Consider the following 23813-nt stretch of genomic DNA (forward strand, 5'->3'; position numbering starts at 1 on the left):
TCAGATCTGAGCATAATGACTTTATATAATTAGCACGCAGCGTTGAAAAAAACCCCCATTTGACTGTGGGAGTTTGTTTGCAGAGAGAGAGAGAGAGAGAGAGAGAGAGAGAGGGAGAGGGAGAGAGAGAGAGCTCAGTGCAGAGAAGCTCGTCTGAGGGCAACAGCCGCAGCCTGCAGATACAGGAATGCTTTTGCACTGACATCAGCTAAGATAAGGCACACAGCCACTCTTAATTTGAGGACATCTTTCCTGCCGGCAAGGTGATACCCGGGGACGCTGTTTTCATCCATCCGCGGGGCTACTTTTCTTTTTCTTTTTACGAGAAAGCGACTGTTTTCTCATGGCTTTCTTCTGGGTAATGAGGAGCGGAGCTGAAGTTTGAGCGAGTGTCAAAGCCCTCTGTGTCTATTATCGCTCTTCGGGCTGTTATCTTGAGGGTGGCATTTCTACTGTTGTTGGATTGTTGTTTTCCAGAAAGGATGGTGCTGGAGAAGGAGGAGAGTAAGTAGCCTATTTATGCTTGCCGTTAATATCCATAATGTTAGCTATGACATTATGGAAACAGAAAAAAGGTTTTGGAGACTGGGAAAGAACTGTATGTATCTGCAACAAGACATACATTTAAATTAAAGATTGCAGAAAGCAGATGTTCCACAATTTTCATATCAAACTGCAAAACTCTTTTATTAAGATTAATGAGTTTGACTCCTCCCTAACAGAAAACAACTGTTGTATCATTTTGGTTGTTGTTGTGTGTTGTAGTTTAGACATGTCCCTAAAAATGACTTTAGGCATTTTTTCTCCATCATTATATTCCCACAGGGGATTACATTTTGCATTTAAGGAGCCCTAACAGGTTATTTTTTATTTATATTTTATTTATATCACTATTATTTACTGACATGTATAGTGTCTGTGATATCAACAGTGAATGTATAATGATAAAAATGTATTCATAGCATTATATCTCCTGTGATATATCTATCCACCTTATTGGAATATCTCTGTATTATTGATACTATTCTCATAAATCCAGTTGTTAATCATGATCAACTTTCTAATTCAACCTCATCTGGCTCTGTCTTTGTCACTCTCGTTTCCTGCCAGGTGTGTCTCTCGTGTCCCTCCAGTCCAGAGAGAAGCCGAGGGGCTGTGCTGGCTGCAACGGGAAGATCCGGGACCGCTTCATGCTGCAGGCCTTGGACAGGTACTGGCACGAGGACTGTCTGAAGTGTGCCTGCTGTGACTGCCGCCTGGGCCGGGTGGGCTCCACCCTCTACACCCGGGCCAACCTCATCCTCTGCCGCAGGGACTACCTGAGGTACGTACAGGTGTATCTGGACTGGCTGCATTCTGCAGCTTCAAAACAAATCATCCCAGTAATTACTGCTGTTGCCATCATAGAAGTCAAGTGTAGAGTTTGCAGTTTATTAATAGAATTGAAGTACTGTAAACGATTTAAGAAGCCGACTGTTGTGACTGTAGTAAAAGGGAACAGTCTGATAATGTAGGTTAACAGAGATATTAACTTAAATCTGAGAGCCTCCCGTTGAAAATCCAGCAGAAACTGAATCAGGAAAGTGTGCAGAAATGTAACTTACATGAGGACAGAGGCACAAGTGAGCAGCTCTCAGTTAGCTTTCCAAATGCAGATAACTGTGACTGTGTAAACTCAGATTAAAATGCTGCTGAACCTTCAGGCTGGTTAAGTAAAACTTTCAGTGAAACCCTCACAGAAGGTGTGTCGTGTTTCTCACAGATACAAAACAAGTCCAAGTGTGTTTTTACCCATGTTTAAATGAGCTACTTGAGTTTATTTGGAGTCATCTGCAGGATCTGTGTATTAAAAAGCAAAATATTACATTCTTCTGTTCTGCTTTGCTCTGGCCAATTTTACTTATTTTTCAATAAACATAGAAAGAAATGAGACAATACAGTAGAAGGTGAAGATGGCACAGAGTATCTAAAGAAACAGAAGATTTCATCATGCAACAATAGGCAACAATGCCATTCTCTTGAGGATGTTAAGAAATAGTTCAATGCTTTGGGAAATATTTGCCTTCTTGTCAGTTAGATGAGAACATTGACAGCACTTTTATGTGTGTAGCTGGAGCAAGCAGAAGGTTAGCTTAGCATTAGCATAAAGACTGAAAACAGAGGGAAACAGCTAGCCTGGCTCCGTCTATCTCCATTTTAAGTGGGGTTATGTGTCGGACTGTCTTGGCCGGAAAAAGTAACTTCCCATAGTGTCTAATCTGAATTGTCATTTTTACACTTCACATTTTTAAACAAACAAGATTCATAACGATTAAAAGGTAGGCTATATACTGTAGTTTCCCCGTTTCTAGTCTTTTATGCTAAACTATACTAACTGTCACCTGGCTCTATAGCTACATATTTAGTTGTATCAGGTTCTTAACATTTGTTAAGAAACAAAAGTAAGTAGGCAACATTACTCCAAGTCATTGAAACACCACACTGAAGTGTATGCTGATACCTACGCTATCTGCCATGTAATGGAGGCAGGAGGTTTATAACACTAAACACACTTCAAACCCTCCTTATAAACTCTTCAGATAGAGATAAATGTTTTTAGATCGTCTGAACAGCTCTGTCTGAACCCGACCGCTAGTGTCTGGGAATCACTACACAATGACTTTATGAATTAAGTAGCCTATGTTTTAAATACTCTTTTTGGATTTAAACAGCCTTTTGACCATGAATGTTGATGACACCAAACCCCGGCTCAAATGGCCCTTCTCAGAGTTATATAGCCTTCACTTTCTTGCCTGAAATAAGGACGTCTGGTGTCAGGTCAGCAGGAGAACTCCTGATATCTCAGCCACATTGCTGAACTCATGTGTTAGTCTCATGTACAATCCAGCTGGATTTGGTTGGAGCTAAGTCTCTCATTAGCTGCGCTGCACTTAAGAGACTAAAACCCCTTTTGACAGTTAAATTGGCTAGATTGCCTCCTGTTTTCCTCATCATTGCGAGGGTGCAGACCAAAAGCCTTTGAAGAGCAGGATTAAAACCATGTGATTTCTTTTAATTGGACCATTAGTAGAGAATTAGCATTGAGCTCCATAGCCTCGTTAAGGAGGAGGGAAAAAAAAACCCACCAGGTGCCTGCTCAGGACTCAGGCTCGTTAGATCAGAGCATTCGGTTAATTAGGACTCGCTTTTGTTCCCCGTGTTGGTCACTCGTTTGACGACGTTTTTTTCATTTGTCATCCGAAGCTCATGGAGACACATGCTCGCTTCTTTCCTCCCTCCCTCCTTTTTTTTTTTTTTTTTGCGGTTTTCGTTTTCCATAGCAGTTGCTCCCTCCCAAACCTCCTCTTCTATCTGGCCTCTAATGGAATATGGAAATCAGCCGCTCGGGCAACTTATCTTTATGTGTGTCAGGCTCTTAGGGAGCCGTTTGTTCATTCTTTTAGAGGTGAATGAGAGGTGAAGCAATCTGCAGCTGGTCAGCACTGAGTCACTCAGTGTTGAAAAACAACACATGGTTTGTTCTCAGGTAGTTTGAGGACATAGTTCAAATGGTGTCGGGTAAATTGTTTCAGAAGATTGACTCTCAAGTTCTTTTGGGTAATGTCCTATGAGGCAAAAAAACACACCCATCTGGCACTTAAAGTAAGTGACATTTTCATATAAATTTTGACCTTTTCACTTCAGTGAATCCCCCTTTTCCTGCTCTTTATCAGCAGCTGATGTAATGAAACAGTGGTCCAAGTTATACCCAGTTTACAGTATGAAAGCTTTTACATTTGATACTCTGTGAAATATCTCACGGTTCACAGCAAGCAAAGCATTTGAAGTTTCCCGCAGCATCAACAGTTTGTTTAAAAGAGAGAGAAAAAAGTAGTACTCTTGCATTACGGAGGAATGTTGTTACGACATGGGAGCGTTTTCACATTATTCCAAGATGGCTACCTGCATTGCGAGGCCTTCTTATCACACCGTATAAGCCAATGGAGCCTTATCTAGGTATGCTCACATACTTCTTTTTGTTAAAAGTACATAGCACATATTTCTAGACGATTGTTAACGAGTTGAACCAGATATACAGAATTGTTAACACTACAATATGGTACACACAATTTTGCGTAGTTACAAAGGAATGAATAAGAAACACATTGCTAACTTGTAATTAAGAAATCACTAATGATAAGTAGATAGTGAGTTAAGTAATCTAGGACTAAATAGTACGAGAATAATACTCAACTGGTGGCGCACACAAATAGTAAATATATAACCAAAAATCAATGAGTAGTTTGTTTCGCTTTGCTCAGTTGCTGATTCATATTCAGAATGTGGACACAAACTTGTTAACATCGTTCCTCAAAGTTTACTCTTGAGTAACATATCATATTTGATGTATATTGCTACTGTATTCAGTCCATTCCCCTATACCAAAATGATAATGGATGCTTCATGACCCTTTTTTTTTGGGGCCTAGTGCTGCGGAGATAGGTCTGGCTATGCAAGACTACTTGTTCTTCGACTCAAAATATTGTGTTCTGTATTGTGATGTTTTACCAATAAACTCTTGGCTATATATATATATATATATATATATATATATATATATATATATATATATATATATAGAAACAGGTTGTTGGACACCCTTCTCATTCAATGTGTTTCTTTATTTTCATGACTATTTACATTGAAGATTGTCATCAAAGACTAAAAACGAATCAACACATATGGAATTATGTACTTAACAAAAAAGTGTGAAATAACTGAAAACATGTCTTATATTTTAGATTCTTCAAAGTAGCCACCCTTTGCTTTTTTGATAACTCTGCAAACCCTTGGTGTTCTCTCAATGAGCTTCATGAGGTAGTCACCTGAAATGGTTTTCACTTCACAGGTGTGCCTTGTCAGGGTTAATTAGTGGATTTGTTTTCCTTATTAATAAAAAAGCAAAGGGTGGCTACTTTGAAGAATCTAAAATATAAGACATGTTTTCAGTTATTTCACACTTTTTTGTTAAGTACATAATTCCATATGTGTTCATTCATAGTTTTGATGCCTTCATTGAGAATCTACAATGTAAATAGTCATGAAAATAAAAAGGAAACGCATTGAAGGAGAAGGTGTGTCCAAACTTTTGGCCTGTACTGTATATATATATACATACATATATACTGTATATTTATAGCTCCTTGTGCCCAACGGTCCATCACTTTGGTCCAGGCTGAAATATCCCAACAACTACTGGATGGATTGGCATTACATTTTGTACAGACATTCATGTTCCCCAGATGATGGATTCTACTGACTTTGGTGAACTTTGGTGACTTTTCCTCTAACGTCACCGAGAGGTTGACATTTGTGGTTTTGAGTGATATGTCACCACAACTACTGGATGGATTGCCATGAAATTTGGTCCAAAATGTAGGTTCTCCAAAGCATGAATCCCTCAACTATTCCTTTGGCGCTCATCTCTCAGGTCAAAAAATTCAACACATTGGTTTATGTCCAAATACCTGCAAACTGGTAAAACTAACATTCCCATCAGCCTCAGATGTCCTTTGTTGTTTAGTGCTGATCAGCAAATGTTAGCATGCTAACACGTTGAACTGAGATGGTAAACATTTACATCAGCATGTTAATAATGCTGTTGTGAGCATGTTAGCATGGCTGTAGACTCGTGGCCTTGTTAATTAGCTAACATTAGCTTAATTGTATCAGTTAATATTGGATTTCATTTACATTTAACTGTCAACAGCGGTGGCTCTGCAGTTTTATTTTGGCTCTAGATTGATGCAGTTATCTCCTGCCATGTGGGAGATATCATGTTAGAAATGTCTCTTCCTCCTACTCAGAATTATAGGAGGCTGATGGGAATGTTTCCTCCTGCTTGGCTGCTCTTAATTACAGTCCATACAATATGACGCAATTGCGACATTAGTAGCAGCAGCAGCAATAAGCCAGCAATAATCTGTAGGAAATGCAGTGCAGTTGACCACTTTAAAACAATTTATATTTGCAAAAAGTGTGCAACATCTGTGACTCAGACATAGGGTCCTGTTGAACTACTTTTCAGGCTTGTCTTCCCTTTATTTCAGTGTTTTTTTCCCTCTTCAGCTCTTGGCTGACATGTATCTTAAGTGCGTCCAGACTACAGGTCTGCTTGTCGCCCTCTTTCCCTCTGCAGGCTCTTTGGGGTGACGGGGAACTGTGCAGCCTGCAGTAACTTGATCCCTGCCTTTGAGATGGTGATGAGAGCCAGAGACAATGTCTACCATTTAGACTGCTTCGCCTGTCAGCTCTGCCGCCAGAGGTAAGATTAGGGGAGCAATTAGCCAGGGAGATCAAATTCAGTTGACTTATCTGGGTGGTGCACCAGTGAGCTCACCAGTCATTATGAGCATATCACCGATATGCATTGTAATCAGAATGTGATCAAGTTTACTGCACAGTTTAAAACCTCGAGGGGTTAAAAACTTTGTATATCACTTGGATAGTTAATCAAGCCAGCAATCATGCAAGATTAATTTTGTGATTATCATAGCAGGGCTGAAAATATGCCTGAAATGCTCCTCTGGGACCTCATGATTCATTTCAGCTCAAGCAAAGAACCAAGACCCAGTTCCATATTTTTATTTCTCTCTGCAGATTTTGCGTGGGAGACAAGTTTTTCCTCAAGAACAACATGATCCTGTGCCAGCTGGACTATGAAGGAGGCCATCTTAATGGCAGCACAGAGAGGCAGCCTCAATAAGAGGTAATATTCTGATGAGGATGAATTACAGTCGCAGGCAGCTGCTCTGACAGTTTGAACTAAAACATGCGCTGCTGAGATATCTGGAAGATATACAAGTGAGCTCACAAAGCTCATCCCAAATGTGACCATATGTAGACATGAGACTTCAAACCAGAGGCTGCTGACATTATCATGCCAAGATATGCTGTGGCATATTATCTTTGAAAAAGTCTGCATCATGTGACATTTAGTATGGATGCATATGTTCCGTTTCCTGATCATTTTAACCATGTCAGGTTTGTGAATATCTTAAATACATATAAAGTAGGCCAGATGTGTCAATTATTACTGCATTAAAGTTTAAACCCATCTCAACGGTCCCTTACAGGACTCTCAATGAAACGCATGATCAGTCCCTCCAGAAAAACGTGATTTTTACGATTGCATTCAATGCATAATCAGCCAAAGTCCGCATATTAATGCGGGGGCTGCATTTTTTCAAATACGCCACACTTTCGCCGCATAAATTGCCGATTTCCGTGCAAAATATAAGGGGCTTGCATGATTTCATAATCCCCGCATTTTCGTTGCAAAAAAGTCACATATATCTTAGCAGAAAGTTGAAAAATGTTGCGTTTACTTCACACAAGAGCAGCCATTTCCCCCCGTTGCCATGGGAACGTTATGAAGTGACGTAATTACGCGACGTGAACATCATCGAAAAGCAGGGTGTTGGGGGAATCACTTTTTTTTCTCTCTTTCATCAAACCACAGTTTTTGCAAGTTCAATGCAATTTCATCACATAAAATTGCATAAATATCCCACATATTCCATCGCATTTTTTAAGAATACATGCTGCATAATCAAGGATTTTTGCCCGCAACGATCACAAAAAAAATAATCCTGGAAGGACTGCATAATGAGATTCAGCTTTTACTGTAAATCAGCAAGAAATCTTTCTTGTCTATGGTTTAAACTAATCAATTAGCTGTACTCAGAAAATGATTTCAAGCTAAACTAGATGCTAATATAACTTATTTTTTTGGAGATTACTATCGCCGCTCACACCAACTCCATTTCCAGGTGCAGCAGACAGCTGTTATTGTTATTATCTTTTTATAAACAAGCTCTGATAAACTGCTAAAACGTGTTTTTTGAACATTAGAGCATGTAAATATGTTCTAGTACAAACCCAAACTACAAGTATAATTCTGAAAATGAGCATATTCCCCCTTTTAAGTTTAAGTTTCAAATAAAAATAAATATTACTAATCATCATAGAGCTTGAAACACACCATCATCCTAAATCATGAAGTGTTTCTTTCCCACTGTCTGAGACACTGAACATGTGTTCATCTGTTGGCTCTGAATGTAGAATAACAAGGAGGACCAAATAAAAATGAGAAGCATAATGATTTTAATGATTATATTATAATTAATGAAGTGGGGCAGTTTGGTGAAACACTAACTGGTTGTTTAGATGTTATTTTCACTGAATTCCAACAACAATGAGCTAAATCAACTTCAGAAAGGTGACACTGGATGCTCCATCATTTCTGCTGTATTTTGAACATTATTAAAAGTTGTGGATTTCAGCTTGAAAAGCAAAATCCAAATTGTGTTATAAACAGAGAAAACAGGACTTATGCATTTTAGATATTTGTTTGTGCTCTCTCATCCCTTTGATGTCATTCGAAGCATCATTGGCTGTCAGCCAATGGCTGGTGTCTGTTTTGGTAAATAAGAGCGTGAAGTATTCAGTTTCTTCTATGGACATTTTTCAAACAGTTGCCTCTCATTGGAAGCCACAGAGTTGCCTGCAGGTTTTCTTTAAAAGGCAGAAAAATAAATCCTGTGGGAGTCGGAGCTTGTCCTTTATTGAGCCTCTTGATGGGCTGAGCAGTGGTCGGCTTCGATGGCCGATGGGAGAAGTTTGATAGCAAATGCAGCAGACACCACAAAATCCACAATTATTCAGGTTTCAGGGTTGGCCTTGGTTCAAAAACATGGCAGCAGCACAACCTATTATTATAATACAAGTACAGTTCATGAAATACACAACACCACGCTGGACACTTGATGCACTCTGGAAGTGGAGACTTATTACTTAAAAAAAAAAAAAAAGTCTTCCAGAGTTCATGTTGAAACAACTTTAGACTTTGAGAGATCATTTTGCTTTTTCGACATACAAATCATTTGAGGACTTGACCAACTCTTTAAAGGATTTATTCAATTTGATTGTTAACTGAGGTGAGAAATGGAGGCATGTTTAAATGTAATTCTCTGTATATTTTGTTTGGAGTGCGTTAAAAATGAAAGTCTGCTTTATAGATGTGGCTACAGTGAAGGTTTTCTGGATTCCACATGCTGTAACTTTTTTTAACTGTTCTCTCAAGACCCAAATAACTTTGTTGATGTTGGATTTTTTATAGATTTATTTAAACTTCTGTCAAAGGCTTTTTATGTGTATTTGCCTTGGTTCCCACCCTTCTTAAATTATATAGTAACTTGTCTGACATGACCTAAGTTAAATGTAGATAAAAAGCTACAGAAAATATTAATAAAATCTGATTCTGCATTTATTGCTGTATAACTGTATCATTATACTACATGATATTCTAGTCATTTAAGCTTTTTCATTTCCAAAAACAAAAAAACTGAAGTAAAAACAGGAAAATGTACTTTAAAGGCTCCTTTCATGGAATTTGTTGACTATGAGAAAAAATTATATCGCCTGCCTCATCCTTTAAAAGTTTAAAAACTTTTCAAAAACTGCTGTGATAATTATACATTAATATTATTTTCCACTTTCATTGAGTGAAGTCATTTAACCAACTTCAGTCCTGATCGTAATTACCAAACATTCATTCTTTTTTAAAATTTTAACCCTTTAAATGCTAGTTTGTTTACATGATACCACTGCCAATTTCAGAAATTGAATTACTTTTTATATACTGAATGCTAGGGGCAAACATGAAAAATGACAAATTTGAAGCCAGTGCTCTAGATTTAAAGCCTAAAATAAAAAACATTTTATGCTGGTAAGGTCGTAGGATAAAAAAAAAAAAATGAATAGATTTCAATACAGGGACATATTTGTCCTATACTGTGTCTGTATTTTGGCTACACAGTTTATTATAGACTTATTATAGGAGCCGAGGTTGAATTTACAAAATTTGAAGAAAAATAAATCATACCCTTACCAAACTGTATACCATATGCATGTAGCCAAAATGATCGAAAAATGTAAAATAAAAAAGCCAAACATGTCCCTAGTGATGCACGAGTTAATTTCTTGCTTATTTGTAGATGAGTAGCAGGATTCAGCAGGAGTTCTATCGTGGTGCTGACTACGGGTCTCCAGAGAGGACATTTCTTTTGTTTGTAGCAGTTGTGAAGATTAATCTTTTTATAATTAATATTTTGCTCTGACTTCCCTGGTCACACTTTTCATTTCTTGTTCACATGGCATTAGAAATAACACAGAAATAACACAGTTATATTTATACTTCCTAAATAATGCACACAATGTTTGCACTGTAGCACATCATTTAAGGTTTCCTGGGGCCAGTCGAGACTTTCATTCTACTGTGTCGACTTTCATTCAAAATACTAACTTGATTCAATCAGGTAGTCTCATTGAAATCAATAAAATAAACATTCATAGTCACCAGCACACAACAACAACAGGTCTAAAGCCAGACATCCAGCGCTGAAGCAACACAGTTTAATTATTAAAAAACTATCATCAAGAGTCTTAAACAAACATCAGATATTACTCTTTTAAAATCTCCAAGGGGAATGAAAAGTACTGCCTGTAGTTCTGCCAAGATGAATGAGTGAACGAATGGACGAATGAATGATCTTTATTGTCATTGGACTCAGGTCCAATGACATTCTCGCAAGGCTTCTCGGTGTAGTTAAAATAAAACAAATAAATAAAAGCAGTAATAAAAGCAGTAATAGCAGCTGTTACGAGAGGCAAGCACCACTTTAAAGTAAATATATAATGATGATCAAAATAAATAAAAGGCACTGGTTAAATTAAATTGACACATTTACAGATTTAAGATTAGTATATATGAGATATAGGAATAAACAGATTTTCCAAACGTTGTAAAATGCAGTTTGCGTTCACATATGGACAGCCAATCTTGGGTTACCATTAAAATAGTCTTTATCGACGGCGTTTCATTTCCGGGATTGTTCAGGTGCCGCCATAAATTCTGCCGGATGTCCTTCTTTTTGGCTGGATGTCCGTCAGCTTCTGCTTCCTTTGTGTTGGCATTTTAAACTCCGGTGGATTTCTGAGGACTATCGTTAACTGCTCCTCAGATCTCTGCAGGGTAAATCCAGACAGCTAGCTAGACTATCTGTCTAATCTGAGTTTTCTGTTGCACGACTAAAACAACTTTTGAACGTACATGTTCCACCGAAACAAGTTCCTTCCCGAGGCTATTTTGCAGAGACACCGGTGCTGCGTTCGGCGTTTAGTGCCGCCCAAGACGACTGTGATTGGTTTAAAGAAATGCCAATAAACCAGAGCACGTTTTTCTCCCATCCCGGAATGCTATGTGGACTAGCCAGACCCTCCTCCGCGGCGCTGTGGAGGAAGCTCTGGCAATGCGAGACTACCATTAAAGTTACAACTTTCACAACAAGACACTTGGATTTAAAACTCATATTTTGAACATTATTTTGCCTTTGTCTTTGAAATATAATATAAAAGTGTATTCAGTTAGTTTTTCTATTGAAAGCGCCCTTGTAGCAAATCACACAACCATTTATTCTTAATGTGTACCACAATTGTATTATAAGATAAATAACTTTTCTGTTACTTTACTGCAATTAGTTGACACATGAAGCTGATCATATGTTTTTTTTGAACCTCTAAAACCACACAGAGTGACCAGGAGCTGTTTTACATTTTCTTCTTCTTCATTTCTCTTTCTGCAGATCAGAGCATGACGACTGGGAGCCAGTTGGACTATGAAACTCACACCAGCAGAGTCCTTATCAGCTTCCTGTTTCAGACTGAAGCATGTGTGGAAAAAACACTGATTTCCAAATGAACTCTTTTTTATTATAGAGCTGAGTGGGAACTCTCCTAAAAACTAACATTTCTGATCAGATGGACCAGAGATGAACCAGGAAGTGATCATGGAAACTACCAGGAGGATGTTTAATGTGGACTGTGATGGCTCTTCATACATTCAACCAATAATTTGAGGCTGTTCACCAAACATGAAATACTAGATGGATGGAGGGAAGCCAATCAGACCACACATAGCATCAACCAAGTCATCCATCACAGGGAAAAATACTAAGTTGTCTTTTTAAACTTCTCTCTGATTGGCAAATTGTTCTGGCAGCCACTGAACTGTCCTTTGTGGTGAACCCCGCCCATCTGGCATGTAGGACGCCGCAAAACAAACTGAAACATATTCGCAAATAATGTTTGAATACAGTTCAACATCTGATGAGAATCAACTGCTTCTCCTTCATCCCTCCGAAGACTCGGCTGAACTGAGCGATGCTTCAAACCCACAACAGTTTTGTTTTCACTCTGATCTCAAGCTGTTTTTTTTTTCTCGACTAATTAAACTGAATTCTAATTTCAGTTTGTGTGCTCATTATTTATGTACTGCGATGACTCATAATCAATGTGAGTATGCATCAGACACCAGAGAGAGGATGTTAAAGAGACATTTCATGAGATATGTAAAAAAAAAAAAAAAGACTCTGCTTTCAATAATAATGTGTCTGGTTTTCCATCATCAACAACGACAAAAGTTCAATAAACTGCTTAGAATTCAGTAGTGGACTGTATCATTAACATTTACTCAAGTACTGTACTTTAGTACACATTTAAAGTATTTTACTTTTGTATTTTATTTTCATGCCACTTTCTTCTTCTACTCCATGACATCTCAAAGGGAAACATTGTATATTTTTTTCCACTACATTTATCTGACAACTTTACAGATTCAGATTTTTGCACACAAAACATGAAGAGCTCATAAGATGATATGATGTTTTGTTATATATTGCCAAACAGTATAGTACAGCTGAAATTATGTACTATTGGTTGGACAAACAAACATTGTGAAGGTGTAACTTTGGGCTCTGGGCAATTGTGACAGCAGGGGGTGGCAGTAGCTCAGTCCGTAGGGACTTGGGTTGGGAACCGGAGGGTTGCTGGTTCAAGTCCCAGTATGGACCAGAGTATGGATTGGTAGCTGGAGAGATGCTAGGTGCTCTTGAGCAAGGCACTGTACCCAACCGCTCAGGGCACTGAACCAGCTCACTGTGACATCTCTCCCTTTGTGCATGAATAAGTCCTGAGCATGTGTGTGTGTGTATTTCAGGCCTGTGTGTGTGTAGTGATTTCTAACAAACAGAGTGTAAATTGTAATTTCCCCACTGGGGATCAATAAACAGTATAAATTATTTCTCACTGTTTTCAAACAATCAATGAAAAAAAGAAAATCAGCAAAATAATTATAAGTTGCAGTCCTTTTGAAAATAGTTATTAATTAATTCCACCTCAACCAGCTACAACAGTAAAATCCTGCTTTTACATTAATTAATGTGTAATAATAATCTAATGATATAATATACAATAGTTAAACAGTCACAGGGGACATTTTTCTGCTTTGAGTAGAAAAATGCTACTTTTACTTTTAATACTTCAAGTGCATTTTCCTGATTATACTTATATACTTAAGTATACTTAAGTGTATACTAATGTTACTTATATACTTAAGTAACATTTTCAATGCAGGCATTTTACTTGTAATAGAGTATTTTGAGTGTGGTAGTACTTTTACTCATGTAAAGGATCTGAATACTTTCTTCACCACTGTATGTAGGTAAAATAAACTATATAAAAATAAACAAATAATCGGTCCCCTTAATATATGTGGAATTAATTGTTAATAGGACGATATTTAAAAGCTTAATACATAGCTCACTACATACAAATCATGAAATTCCCAGTTTACGCGTCATTATAAACGTGGCGTAGCCTACGTACAAAACGGGGCTGAAAATGTGCGTACGCCGCTTCCACGCAAAGGTTGTGATTTATAGAAAACAAACGACGGAAGAATGTGCGGTCCTCCATGCAAACTCTGACCCATGCGTACCACATTTTGGAGACAATGGGAATTGGCGACTCAGATGGTGAGATGGTGAACTGAAGTCAAACTGCAGAGAGAAAATGTGGGAATAACGATTACTCTTAGGATGTGTATGATCCTTACTAAAAGTGTAAAAAAAATTAGATTTATAAAACTGTAAGCAATGTTCCCTTTATAAATCACAGATTACCCACAAGTGTGCGTACGTGAATCAGCCTCTTATCCCGCCCTGTACACCCCCATTTTTAACCATAAATAGTCAATGCAAAGCACCTCGTGAATGCTGATCAGTATGTTGATGACCCTGGCAGTTCTTTACGCCAAATCATGACGACTGGCGGGGAAAAAGCAAACACTTCTCAGATGCTCGGGAATTGCTGCAAATTGAATTATAATTTTGGCCTGTTGTCGCACTGTGTAGGGAAACCTGATCTATAGACAACCTATATTAATAATACCTTCCAAAACGGCAGGCATTACGGAACTCGGGGACAGCTTCGATATACCAGACCTATATGATAAGATTTAACAGAACTATATATTATATCCAAACAAGCCTTAGCAATAAAGTTGAAGATTATATATAGCCTAATATCTTCTATCTATAAATTGCAGGAACGTCTGTCTGTCTGTGTGTGTGTTTGTGTGGGTGGGTGTGGGTGTGTGTGTGTGTGTTAAGCGCATATCTCTCGAACCGTTAGTCCGATGAATTTCAAACTTGACAGGTGTCTTGCTACGGGCGCGAGTAAGTAAAGTGCCAAGTTTGAGGTTGTTTGGATAAGAAACGCAAAAGATATCATTAAATATATAGGTAAAAGAAGCACACATTGGCTTTTGTCGCTCTAGCCACTGGCCACTCCCCCTCTCACACTGCATGCAAACACTGACGTGTTTCGTGACGATGTGTCGTGACTCACTCTACACCCGTTCTCTCTCTCTCTCTCTCTCTCTCTCTCTCTCTCTCTCTGTGCACGCACACACACACACACACACACACACACACACACACACACACACACACACACACACACACACACACACACACACACACACACACACACACACACATAGGTTCTGGTCGTTGATGAACGCAGATATTTGCTGATTAGCTCTCATAACGGGCCAGGTGGGTAGCGCACTGCCTTGAGTCCATGACGCTAATGTCTGATTACTGCACATTTTCATTGTGATATTTTGTGATTACATTCTGAATGTGCAACGTTCTCTGTCTGGTAAATCAGTAGGCTAAGTCAGTAGAAGGGTATACAGGGGAGTTGCATTTGAAGTGGTTTGGGGTCCTTCTGTAAGTAATTTTGGGGTAGGCTACAATTTGGTTTTGATGAATTCTACATGCAGCAATACCACAGGCCAAGTAATCGCCTGTTCCAAACAGGCACATTTATTTATATATAAAACACTTAGCTGTCTGCCCTCTGGAAACATCCGGTTTCCCCCAGAGTGGCGAGGACCTGTATTTGGACCGGGATAGCACGGTTCCAGCGCGTTACCCTCTCTACTGGACCCAATTCAGTACATAGATCCAAGAGCTCAGCTTTAGGGAATTTAAATCGGCATATTAGCCAGTCATCGTCATGGTCCCTGAAGTCTCTTTCTCTCCTGATTCTTCCATTGGCGTAGTCCTCCTGCAGGGCCAGCAGTGCCATCATGCAGCATTACGCACGGGAGTCACCGCAGTATTTATATGTTTACAACAATTTGTGATTGTTAACATTAACTAGTGGTATCCACCAACCCGAGATACAATTTGAAGACGGAAGTCTAATAGGCAAACACACTTTTCTTCATGCAGGTTTTGTCATGAACAGTATTAAAGTTCGGACCGATAACGAAGACATTAAGGGTAACGATTGCGCGAGAGCTTGACGGCTGTATTTCCAGATTTTGATATTTGATGATATATGCACAGTATTAAAGACAGATATTTAGTTATTTACACTCTGTTCTGCAGTTATCTAATGGTAGAGTATTTGATGTTACCATGTAGTTCATGGAGGCGGGCCATCTCCTCCTCCTGTGACGGTGAGACAGCGCCGATTAAATATTAAAAACGAACTTTTATTTAAAATTTGAGTTGGATTTTACAAGGTGTTTATGGAACAAGTATCACTCAGTTCAAGCGCAAATAACACTGCTGGATTTAATCTTCATGACAACGTGGATGAATTGGAGTGAAGAAATGTGCGTGAGACATCAATAATTGAAAATATTAAGAGTAGGCCTATTCATTATTTCCACATTTACTTTCTGCAGTCTGACTTCAGATCACCGCCTCTCCACGGCTCTGGTAAAGGCTAGATAAAGGGCGCATATAGGGCACTAGTAAAGACTAGTACCCTTTAGGGCACTAGTAAAGGCGGTCTTTTGGCGCCACCCAGTGGTGAAACACAGTCGTTACAGCTGCAACGTACTTCCGGTCCTCAAGGCAACAAGGAAGTGTAACCGACAACATCTTCTCCGTTTCCTCACCGCAAACCCGTTAGATAATATCACTTTTTCCCACAGGAAGGTCGCCGTTCACCTGTCGGTATGGCGATGTCCACGTTTCAGAAGGTGACCCTCGCGACGTGTCTCGTGCTGTGCGTCGCTCTGCTGCTGCCCAAAATGCTGTTATCCCGCGGGAAGAAGGATGCTGCTGAGCGGCCGGAGGGTGCGTCACCTTTTCACGGTTTCTCTCCATCGTTAGCTCGGTCAATGGGTGGTGGCTTTTCACATGGAGGATTTAATCAATTAGAATGTATTCGATTTTAAGGATGTGATATAAAGTGTATTTATTATTCACCGGTGTATCATCGTTCTTGCAGTTACATTTTCCTCCCTGAAGAGGGCGCCACATACCCCTGTTTTAATATTCATGTTAATAAAAATGCAAGATAAATAAAATACACTCAGTTGCCAGTTTATTAGGTACACCCAGCTGATGCAGTCATGCAATAAATCCGACCTTCATGGAGAATATGGTGCATTAGTTTTACCTGGGTGTACCTAATAAACTGGCAACTGATGTATAGAAATATGTAAACTAACACATGCTACCTTTATTTCTAAAAATGAGGCAGAAAAAATGCAACATTCACAAAAAGTAAGATTTATTGCAGGCCTGTTGTATTAGACCGCATTATACAGAGACTATTGAAATAAAAGATATGTTGATATATCAATATGCAGTTTTTAGTTTTCTATTGAAAGCAGAAATAAATTATGTCAGTCAACTCTGCACACCCAAAACAATCATTTGTCTATATAATAATTCATATACACAGTTATTGTTCCTGTAGTGTAGATTCAGTTGATTTCAGATTGTGCTGTACTCTATTTATTTATGTTGTGAATCAGTCATGTTTTCCCCAACATACTTCCAGGTGAATCTCCTCTTCCTGACATGTCTTCCTCTTCCTGCATGCTCAGGTCGCTTCCCTCCATTGATGCGCAGCCAGGCGGTCCCGGAGGGTCGAGGCCAGAAGGCCGCAGGCTCCGGCTTCTCCAGAGCCCACAACTCCGAGGCCGTAGCCAGGGCCAAAGGAGCAGGAACGGGGGCAGGAACCGGGGGCAAATCCAACCTGGCAGGACAGATCATCCCCGTGTACGGTTTCGGGATCTTACTCTACATCCTCTACATACTGTTTAAGGTGAAACACTGGAGACGCAACACAACTTCTGAATGATGAACTGTATAGAGAGAGTAAATAGTTTTATTCCACAGTGCATAAATATTCCTGGAGAGGTAGAATAAATAATTTGACATTTTGGTAAATGTCTGTCACACTTAGTTTTTTTGTATGGGTTAAACAAATGAGATATGCCGCATTTAAACTAGTGGTAGAATTAATTTACAGTTTCAGAGTGGTATCGATCTTCTTAACTAACTCTCCGTAAGAAAGTGTATTTCCCAAAGTGACTTTTTCTTAATAATAAAATAACAAAACAAAAAAATAACAACTACAGTTTGGGTGTCAGTATCGACGCTATATATATATATATATATATATATATGACAAATTTCAAAAGATACCCAGCCCTGACTACCAGTAAAAGTTTTAGTATGAAAGTATTTTTAATTGCAGCAAAAAGAAACCATAAAAATAAAACATTTTACTTAAAGTGCTCATATTATGCTTTTTGGATTTTTCCCTTTCCTTTATTGTGTTATATATCTTTTTGTGCACATTATAGGTTTACAAAGTGAAAAAGCCCAAAGTCCCCCCCAAAGGGACTTACCATCTCCAACAGAAAACACTGTTCACAAACTGCTCCAAACAGCTCTATTGTAGTCCAGCCTTTACTTCAGAGACAAACGTGCGTCACTTTGTAACACACGTTATAATGCTCGCCTAGCTGCTAGCGTGGCACGCCCTCATACTCTGCTCCTGACTAGCTAGCAGTCCTTACCTAACTACTGCGCATGTGCGACTTAGCCTCGTGAGACCGTCCTGATTTCGCGAGCTCCAGTTTTCTACTCGCAGATCAGTCTGGCATCTTGAGATAGAGAAAATTTGGAGCCGTTCGCCAAACGACCGACCAATCAGCGTTGGTTTTGAGGTGGGTTTAGGTGTGATGCAACGAGAAGCGACTGTTAGTCTAAACAACATGGCAGCTTCCACAGATGAGATGAGCGTAGCTATCGCGCAAGTTTTATCTGAATTAGAAAGTATTCCTTCATTGAAAGAAGAGCAAAAAACGGCACTGGAGGCTTTTCTCTCCCGACTGGTTTTGGCAAGAGTTTGATCTGATTGGTTGATTTGGCCCGTCTATCACCAACATAGGTGGTGATAGACAGATGGTTTATCCAATCAGCTAACCAGGATTTTCGCCCCTTCCCAAAAGTTCTCCAACGGAAAGTTGCCAGATGGATATGCCGAGCAAATGCAAAGCAACCCATCTGGCGGAGTCAGGTTATGTGCGACTCCCAACAAAGATGGAACAGAAGTGAGAGGTCTCACTCTGTAGCTAAAACCGAGAGCTCAACACACAGGGTGAAAAGAGGAGCTGCAGCAATGTGCAGTACGACAAAAAGGTGTTTTCTGAAAATTAAACCATGTAAACCTATTCTGCTACAACCTCTAAATACAATTATGAACCTGAAAATGAGCATAATATGAGCACTTTAACAAAGGAATAATACTGTTTGGCAGAAAGAAAAACAACAGTCTGTGTGCAAGTGGTTTAAATACAAACCGACTGTGTGATTTGTTGTGGTGACTGTGTTAGAGTGTGTTCACCTTGTTGTCTATTGTCTCCCTGTTAGATCACATCTAAGGGCAACAACAAGCCAGCCGAGAGCAGGTTTCCTTCGGTTCGGTCAGAGAACAAGAAGAGAAAGATCAGTGAGTATCATTCAACGTTGATCATACTCATTCTTTTAGCTTTTAGCTTACTTCCAACTCATTTCTTTAAAGAAAAACAGCATTGCACTTTCAATTTTTGAGGACACTAAGCTTGTTTCTTCAGTGTTTGAATGCACTTATTGTCCTTGATTCTTCCTTAAAGCATCTTTCCTTTCGTTTCTCTTGTCCCTGTGTCGCCCTCCAGCTGACTTTGAGTTGGCTCAGCTGCAGGACAAACTGAGGGAAACCGAGTTGGTGATGGAGAATATTGTTTCCAACGCCCACCACAGTCCTGGCAGGTGGGTGTGTGCCTTTACTGAGGAACCCTTTTTTCCCCTCCGCCGCCTTCTTCTCTTCCTCCTGACAGCAATTACTTGTTTGATTGAGCACATTTGTTTTATTTGTTAATTTAATTGCATGTGTGCAATAATCTCTCCCACAGCAAAGATAAAGACGAACGTGACCCTCCCATAAAGTATGAACGCAGAGATCATTTCCTTTCTGCAATGTGTTCTCTCCTTTGTATATGATTATTTCTTATTACTGGGTGTGGTTTCATATTACACACTTTAATGTGTTGTTCTCAATGACTGGGAAAAATCGTATTAGTTAAAAGTTTGACAAATTTATTACTTGGTATTAAATTGATAAGTATTATAGTTACTCCGGTAGGATGTGATAAGGACATGTGAGAGTATTAATTCCTTTGAAAGCATCTTTGAAATCTGTTCTATTTCAACATTACCCTCACAAAAATTGAGCTGTGGTGTGAAAATATCATTCTTTAAAATTCAAACTGATCAGTGCCCAAACCTCCAAAATATTACATTAAAAAATGAAGCATCGTGGCCGGTTAGCTCAGTTGGTAGAGCGGGCATATACATACATACATACATATGTAGAGGAGGTTTAGTCCTCGACGCAGAAGGTCCAGGGTTCGATTCCGACCTGTGACGGTTTCTTGCATGTCTTCCCCCCTCTCTCTCCCCTTTCATATCTCAGCTTACCTATCCAATAAAGGCAGAAATGGTCAAAAATAATGTAAAAAAATAATTTAAAAAAAGCATCTTGTACATCCTGGCAGAAATTCTCAAATTAGGCACACCATCAACTGATCAGTATATTAGTATAGTAAAGAGTTGTACGGTTAATTCATTTCATTCATTTTTCATTTATTTTTTTATTTAAAAAATACAAAATAAAAATAATATATATATATATATATATATATATATACAAAACTATAAAATAAAATACAAAAGTGCATAGCAACACACCAAAGGAAAAAGAACAATATCTATACGGTGTTACCAATAATATAAAAAATATTATAAATACAATTAATATTTTCAAAAACTGTCCAAAAAGGAGCAGGATGAAGCTGAAGCTTGTGATGTTTCCCACCCCTCATTCAACTTTAACTCATTCCTTTATATATCATATGTTTTGATGTGGGTTAAATGTGTGGCTTTAAGGTAGAATAGGGTAAACAGTGACATCTGCTTGACTTCACACACTCATAACATGAATTATTCAAGTTTAGGAGTGGAAGATGGTTACGGTCTGTTTGGTTTTCGGTCTGTGTTGCAGGGTGAAGGGGGTGACGGCGGATCAGGAGGAGAGTCTCCTGCAGCAGCTGACCGAGATCACCCGGGTGATGCAGGAGGGCCAGCTGATGGACAGCATGGCACCAGAGAAGAAGACCCAGGAGGACTGGGAAGGTGCATGAACGCTGCATGCTCACAGTGGCCATTTTATACATGTAATGAAGCAGGAACAAAAACAAACAATTTGTACACATAAATATAAATATTTTTATATCACCACCTCAGAGGATCACGCGATACATTTAGTTTGAGTCCATTAACATAAAACTCGTGTAATTTCTAAAAATAATTTACCACCTGCTAACCAGCCAGTGTTTCCCAAAACTTTAAGGGACTGGTAATGGTTTGTTTGGGGACAGTTGTTTGGTGAAGTTGTGAGCAGGAACAGTTTTTTTTTTTTTTTTTAGCACTTAAACACATCAAAAATGAATGTTACATTCAAGTGCTGTCCTATAATAGTAATGACCAAATTCAGATTGTCGTTTTCACATATTCTCTGTTTGCTTTATGTTTTGTCGTGTGGGTTTGATTTGTTAATGCAGCAAACACTCAAATAGTTATTGCCAATGTTCCCTAAACATTTCAACAGGGAAGACATCTCAAGCTCAGTTGTGTTTTAAGCCCCCAACGTCTCCTTCCAGGCAGCGCTGCGACCGTTGACTTCAAGGCACCTAACCCTAACCTTAACCCTAACCATAACCATAGCCTAATCCTAGTGCCTTCCAGGCAGCGCTGCCTGGAAGGCACTAGGAGACCTTGGGGGCTTAAAACACCGATAAACACATCTCAACTGTGCCACCATGCAATAACGTAACTTACTTTTTCTTTTTTCTTTACATTTTTACATTCGTACAAGATAGACATACAGAAAAGGAAGCCAACAAACAAGCAGCAACAGCTTGCTACTCTTTGTAATGATTTACCTTTCTTAGGCTTCTTTCAAACTCTCTTTGCAAGTATACTTTGTTTCTGTATTTGCATGAAATGAAACCAGTGGCTTCCTGGATGACAGGAAATCAGTCTAAAATCATTACATTACATTACATTACATTACATGTCATTTAGCTGATGCTTTTATCCAAAGCGACTTACAATTGCTATATATGTCAGAGGTCGCACGCCTCTGGAGCAACTAGGGCTTAAGTGTCTTGCTCAGGGGTTAAGTGTCTTGCTCAGGGACAATCATAAAGTGCTTTGTGATTTGTAGTTAGAGGGCCAAGAACAAATGTTCTCTTGCAAAGTAATACTGGAAAACTGAGGTGTACCCAAAACCCGAGACTGTTGGTATTACAAGTTCTAGTCACATAGTGCGTAGTTTCTGTCGCCCCCATGAGGAATTTTAAGTAATGACAACAAAAGTGTTCACATGATGCAAGCCTGTAGCGGAGTAGAAGTAGAACGTGGCATGAAAAAAAGAAGACACAAGTAAAGTACAAGTACCTCAAATTTGTACTTAAGGACAGTACTTGAGTAATTGTACTTAGTTACATTCCACCACTTCAAATAACGACTTATTAAATGTGTCTAAAGTTGCTGCAGATGATCCTGAGGAGCCTCAGCAGCAGGAGTGGGAACATTCCCGCTGCTGCTGTCAGCACAGTCAGCAAGACCCCAGTCCCCAGACGGAGACAGAGACGGAGACGGAGGCTGAGAGGACACACGCCGAGGGAGCCCACCCGGGGAACCTTTCTGAGGATGTTACAGGTGGAGGAGAGGCTGCGCAGGGAGTAGAGGGTCTGAACAAAGAGAGAGGATCTGATTTGACAGCAGCAAGTGAAGAGGATGCGGGGCCAGAGAGCGTAAACGAGAGGGTGGACGAACACAAGGAGGGAGGGTTTCAAATGGATCTGGGCGTCCCGGAGGACGACCTGGCTGGAGTCCTGAAGGAGCTGCAGCTCACACTGGAGGTGACCTCCATGATGGAGCAGGAGAAGGTGGAGGACCTGACCAGGACGACGGAGACTTCCTGCAGCGCCGTCAGACGCAGGAACAAGAGGAGGAGAGCGAAGAAAGCCTCACACTGACTCCCGACGCGACGTGAACTTACGCCTGGGCTCGGCGTTTATTTATTTATTTTTTTTGAGGACAGCTTCTTCTTTGAAATCTGTTCTCAGCAGGCGGGTTGTTTTCGCCAGCCTCGTATATCTTTACTTGAAGTAAATAAGTGAGAACATGTGTGTACTGGGCAGTTTTATATCAGCTTCATCCACTGGCTAGAAAAGGAACCAGTATAGTTTATGGTCTTAAAACAGTATTGACACTTAAATATTTAAAGTTTTTTCTTAAATACTTAAGAAAAAACAGGGGCCTCATTTATGAAACACTCAAAATCTAATACAATAACACCAGTATTACCATTATTGTTATACATTCATGAAGTGTTTGATTTAACATTAGGCGTTTTCAGGTCAAGATCTGATGTCAAACGGATGGACACCCTGGTAAACAAACAGTATTTCATTCTGTTACGGGAGTGTTATCCTTGTATCCAGCCTCTTTTCCCGTGGAATGATTTCACGTTATTTACAAGTGCTTGAATTAGAGGTGGTTTTTCTAAATGTATTACCAACACACACACACGAATCAGGCCACTTCAAAACACACTTGTTCTGTGAATGAATACATTTCAAAAACATCAGAAAGAAGTAATTTGCAAACAAAGGAAAACACTAATGACATTACTTGCATCACTTTAATATACTGGGGCGATTGTGCCTTTTCTCACCTGTCACAATAAGTCCAAGATGCACATTTTTAGACCCTGAATTCCATTCATCACCCAAAGTGTGAGGAGCAACATGCACTGTACTAACCTGTTGTCTTAGATTTTAAATTATTTAAAGATTTTTACTTTTATAAAATGAATTTATTCACCGTTTAGAACGGCACCTGGGTATGGCACATAATAGTGATAGAATAACTTCAATAAAATGTTCTATGTTACTCCTCAAGGCTTTGTTTTATTCTTACTCTACATTGTAACGAGATCAATAC

At 39.2% G+C, this 23813-nt stretch overlaps 2 protein-coding genes across 2 annotated transcripts; both read left to right on the forward strand.

Annotated features, from left to right (window-relative positions):
• The first annotated feature begins 147 nt into the window (after nucleotides 1–147).
• Nucleotides 148–12544, forward strand: LOC120564799 (rhombotin-1-like). The gene is made up of 5 exons (XM_039810064.1): nucleotides 148–504; nucleotides 1111–1324; nucleotides 6179–6304; nucleotides 6640–6748; nucleotides 11685–12544. Exons 1-4 carry the CDS (start codon nucleotides 483–485, stop codon nucleotides 6743–6745), a joined length of 468 nt encoding a protein of 155 aa, XP_039665998.1. The 5' UTR covers nucleotides 148–482; the 3' UTR covers nucleotides 6746–6748; nucleotides 11685–12544.
• A 3742-nt stretch (nucleotides 12545–16286) lies between these two features.
• ric3b (RIC3 acetylcholine receptor chaperone b) lies at nucleotides 16287–23762 on the forward strand. The gene is made up of 6 exons (XM_039809823.1): nucleotides 16287–16538; nucleotides 17297–17517; nucleotides 19134–19212; nucleotides 19418–19511; nucleotides 20803–20933; nucleotides 22350–23762. Exons 1-6 carry the CDS (start codon nucleotides 16418–16420, stop codon nucleotides 22841–22843), a joined length of 1140 nt encoding a protein of 379 aa, XP_039665757.1. The 5' UTR covers nucleotides 16287–16417; the 3' UTR covers nucleotides 22844–23762.
• Nucleotides 23763–23813: the final 51 nt, after the last annotated feature.

The sequence above is a fragment of the Perca fluviatilis genome, chromosome 8 (assembly GCF_010015445.1).
Source record: "Perca fluviatilis chromosome 8, GENO_Pfluv_1.0, whole genome shotgun sequence".
Taxonomy (NCBI): Eukaryota; Metazoa; Chordata; class Actinopteri; order Perciformes; family Percidae; genus Perca; species Perca fluviatilis.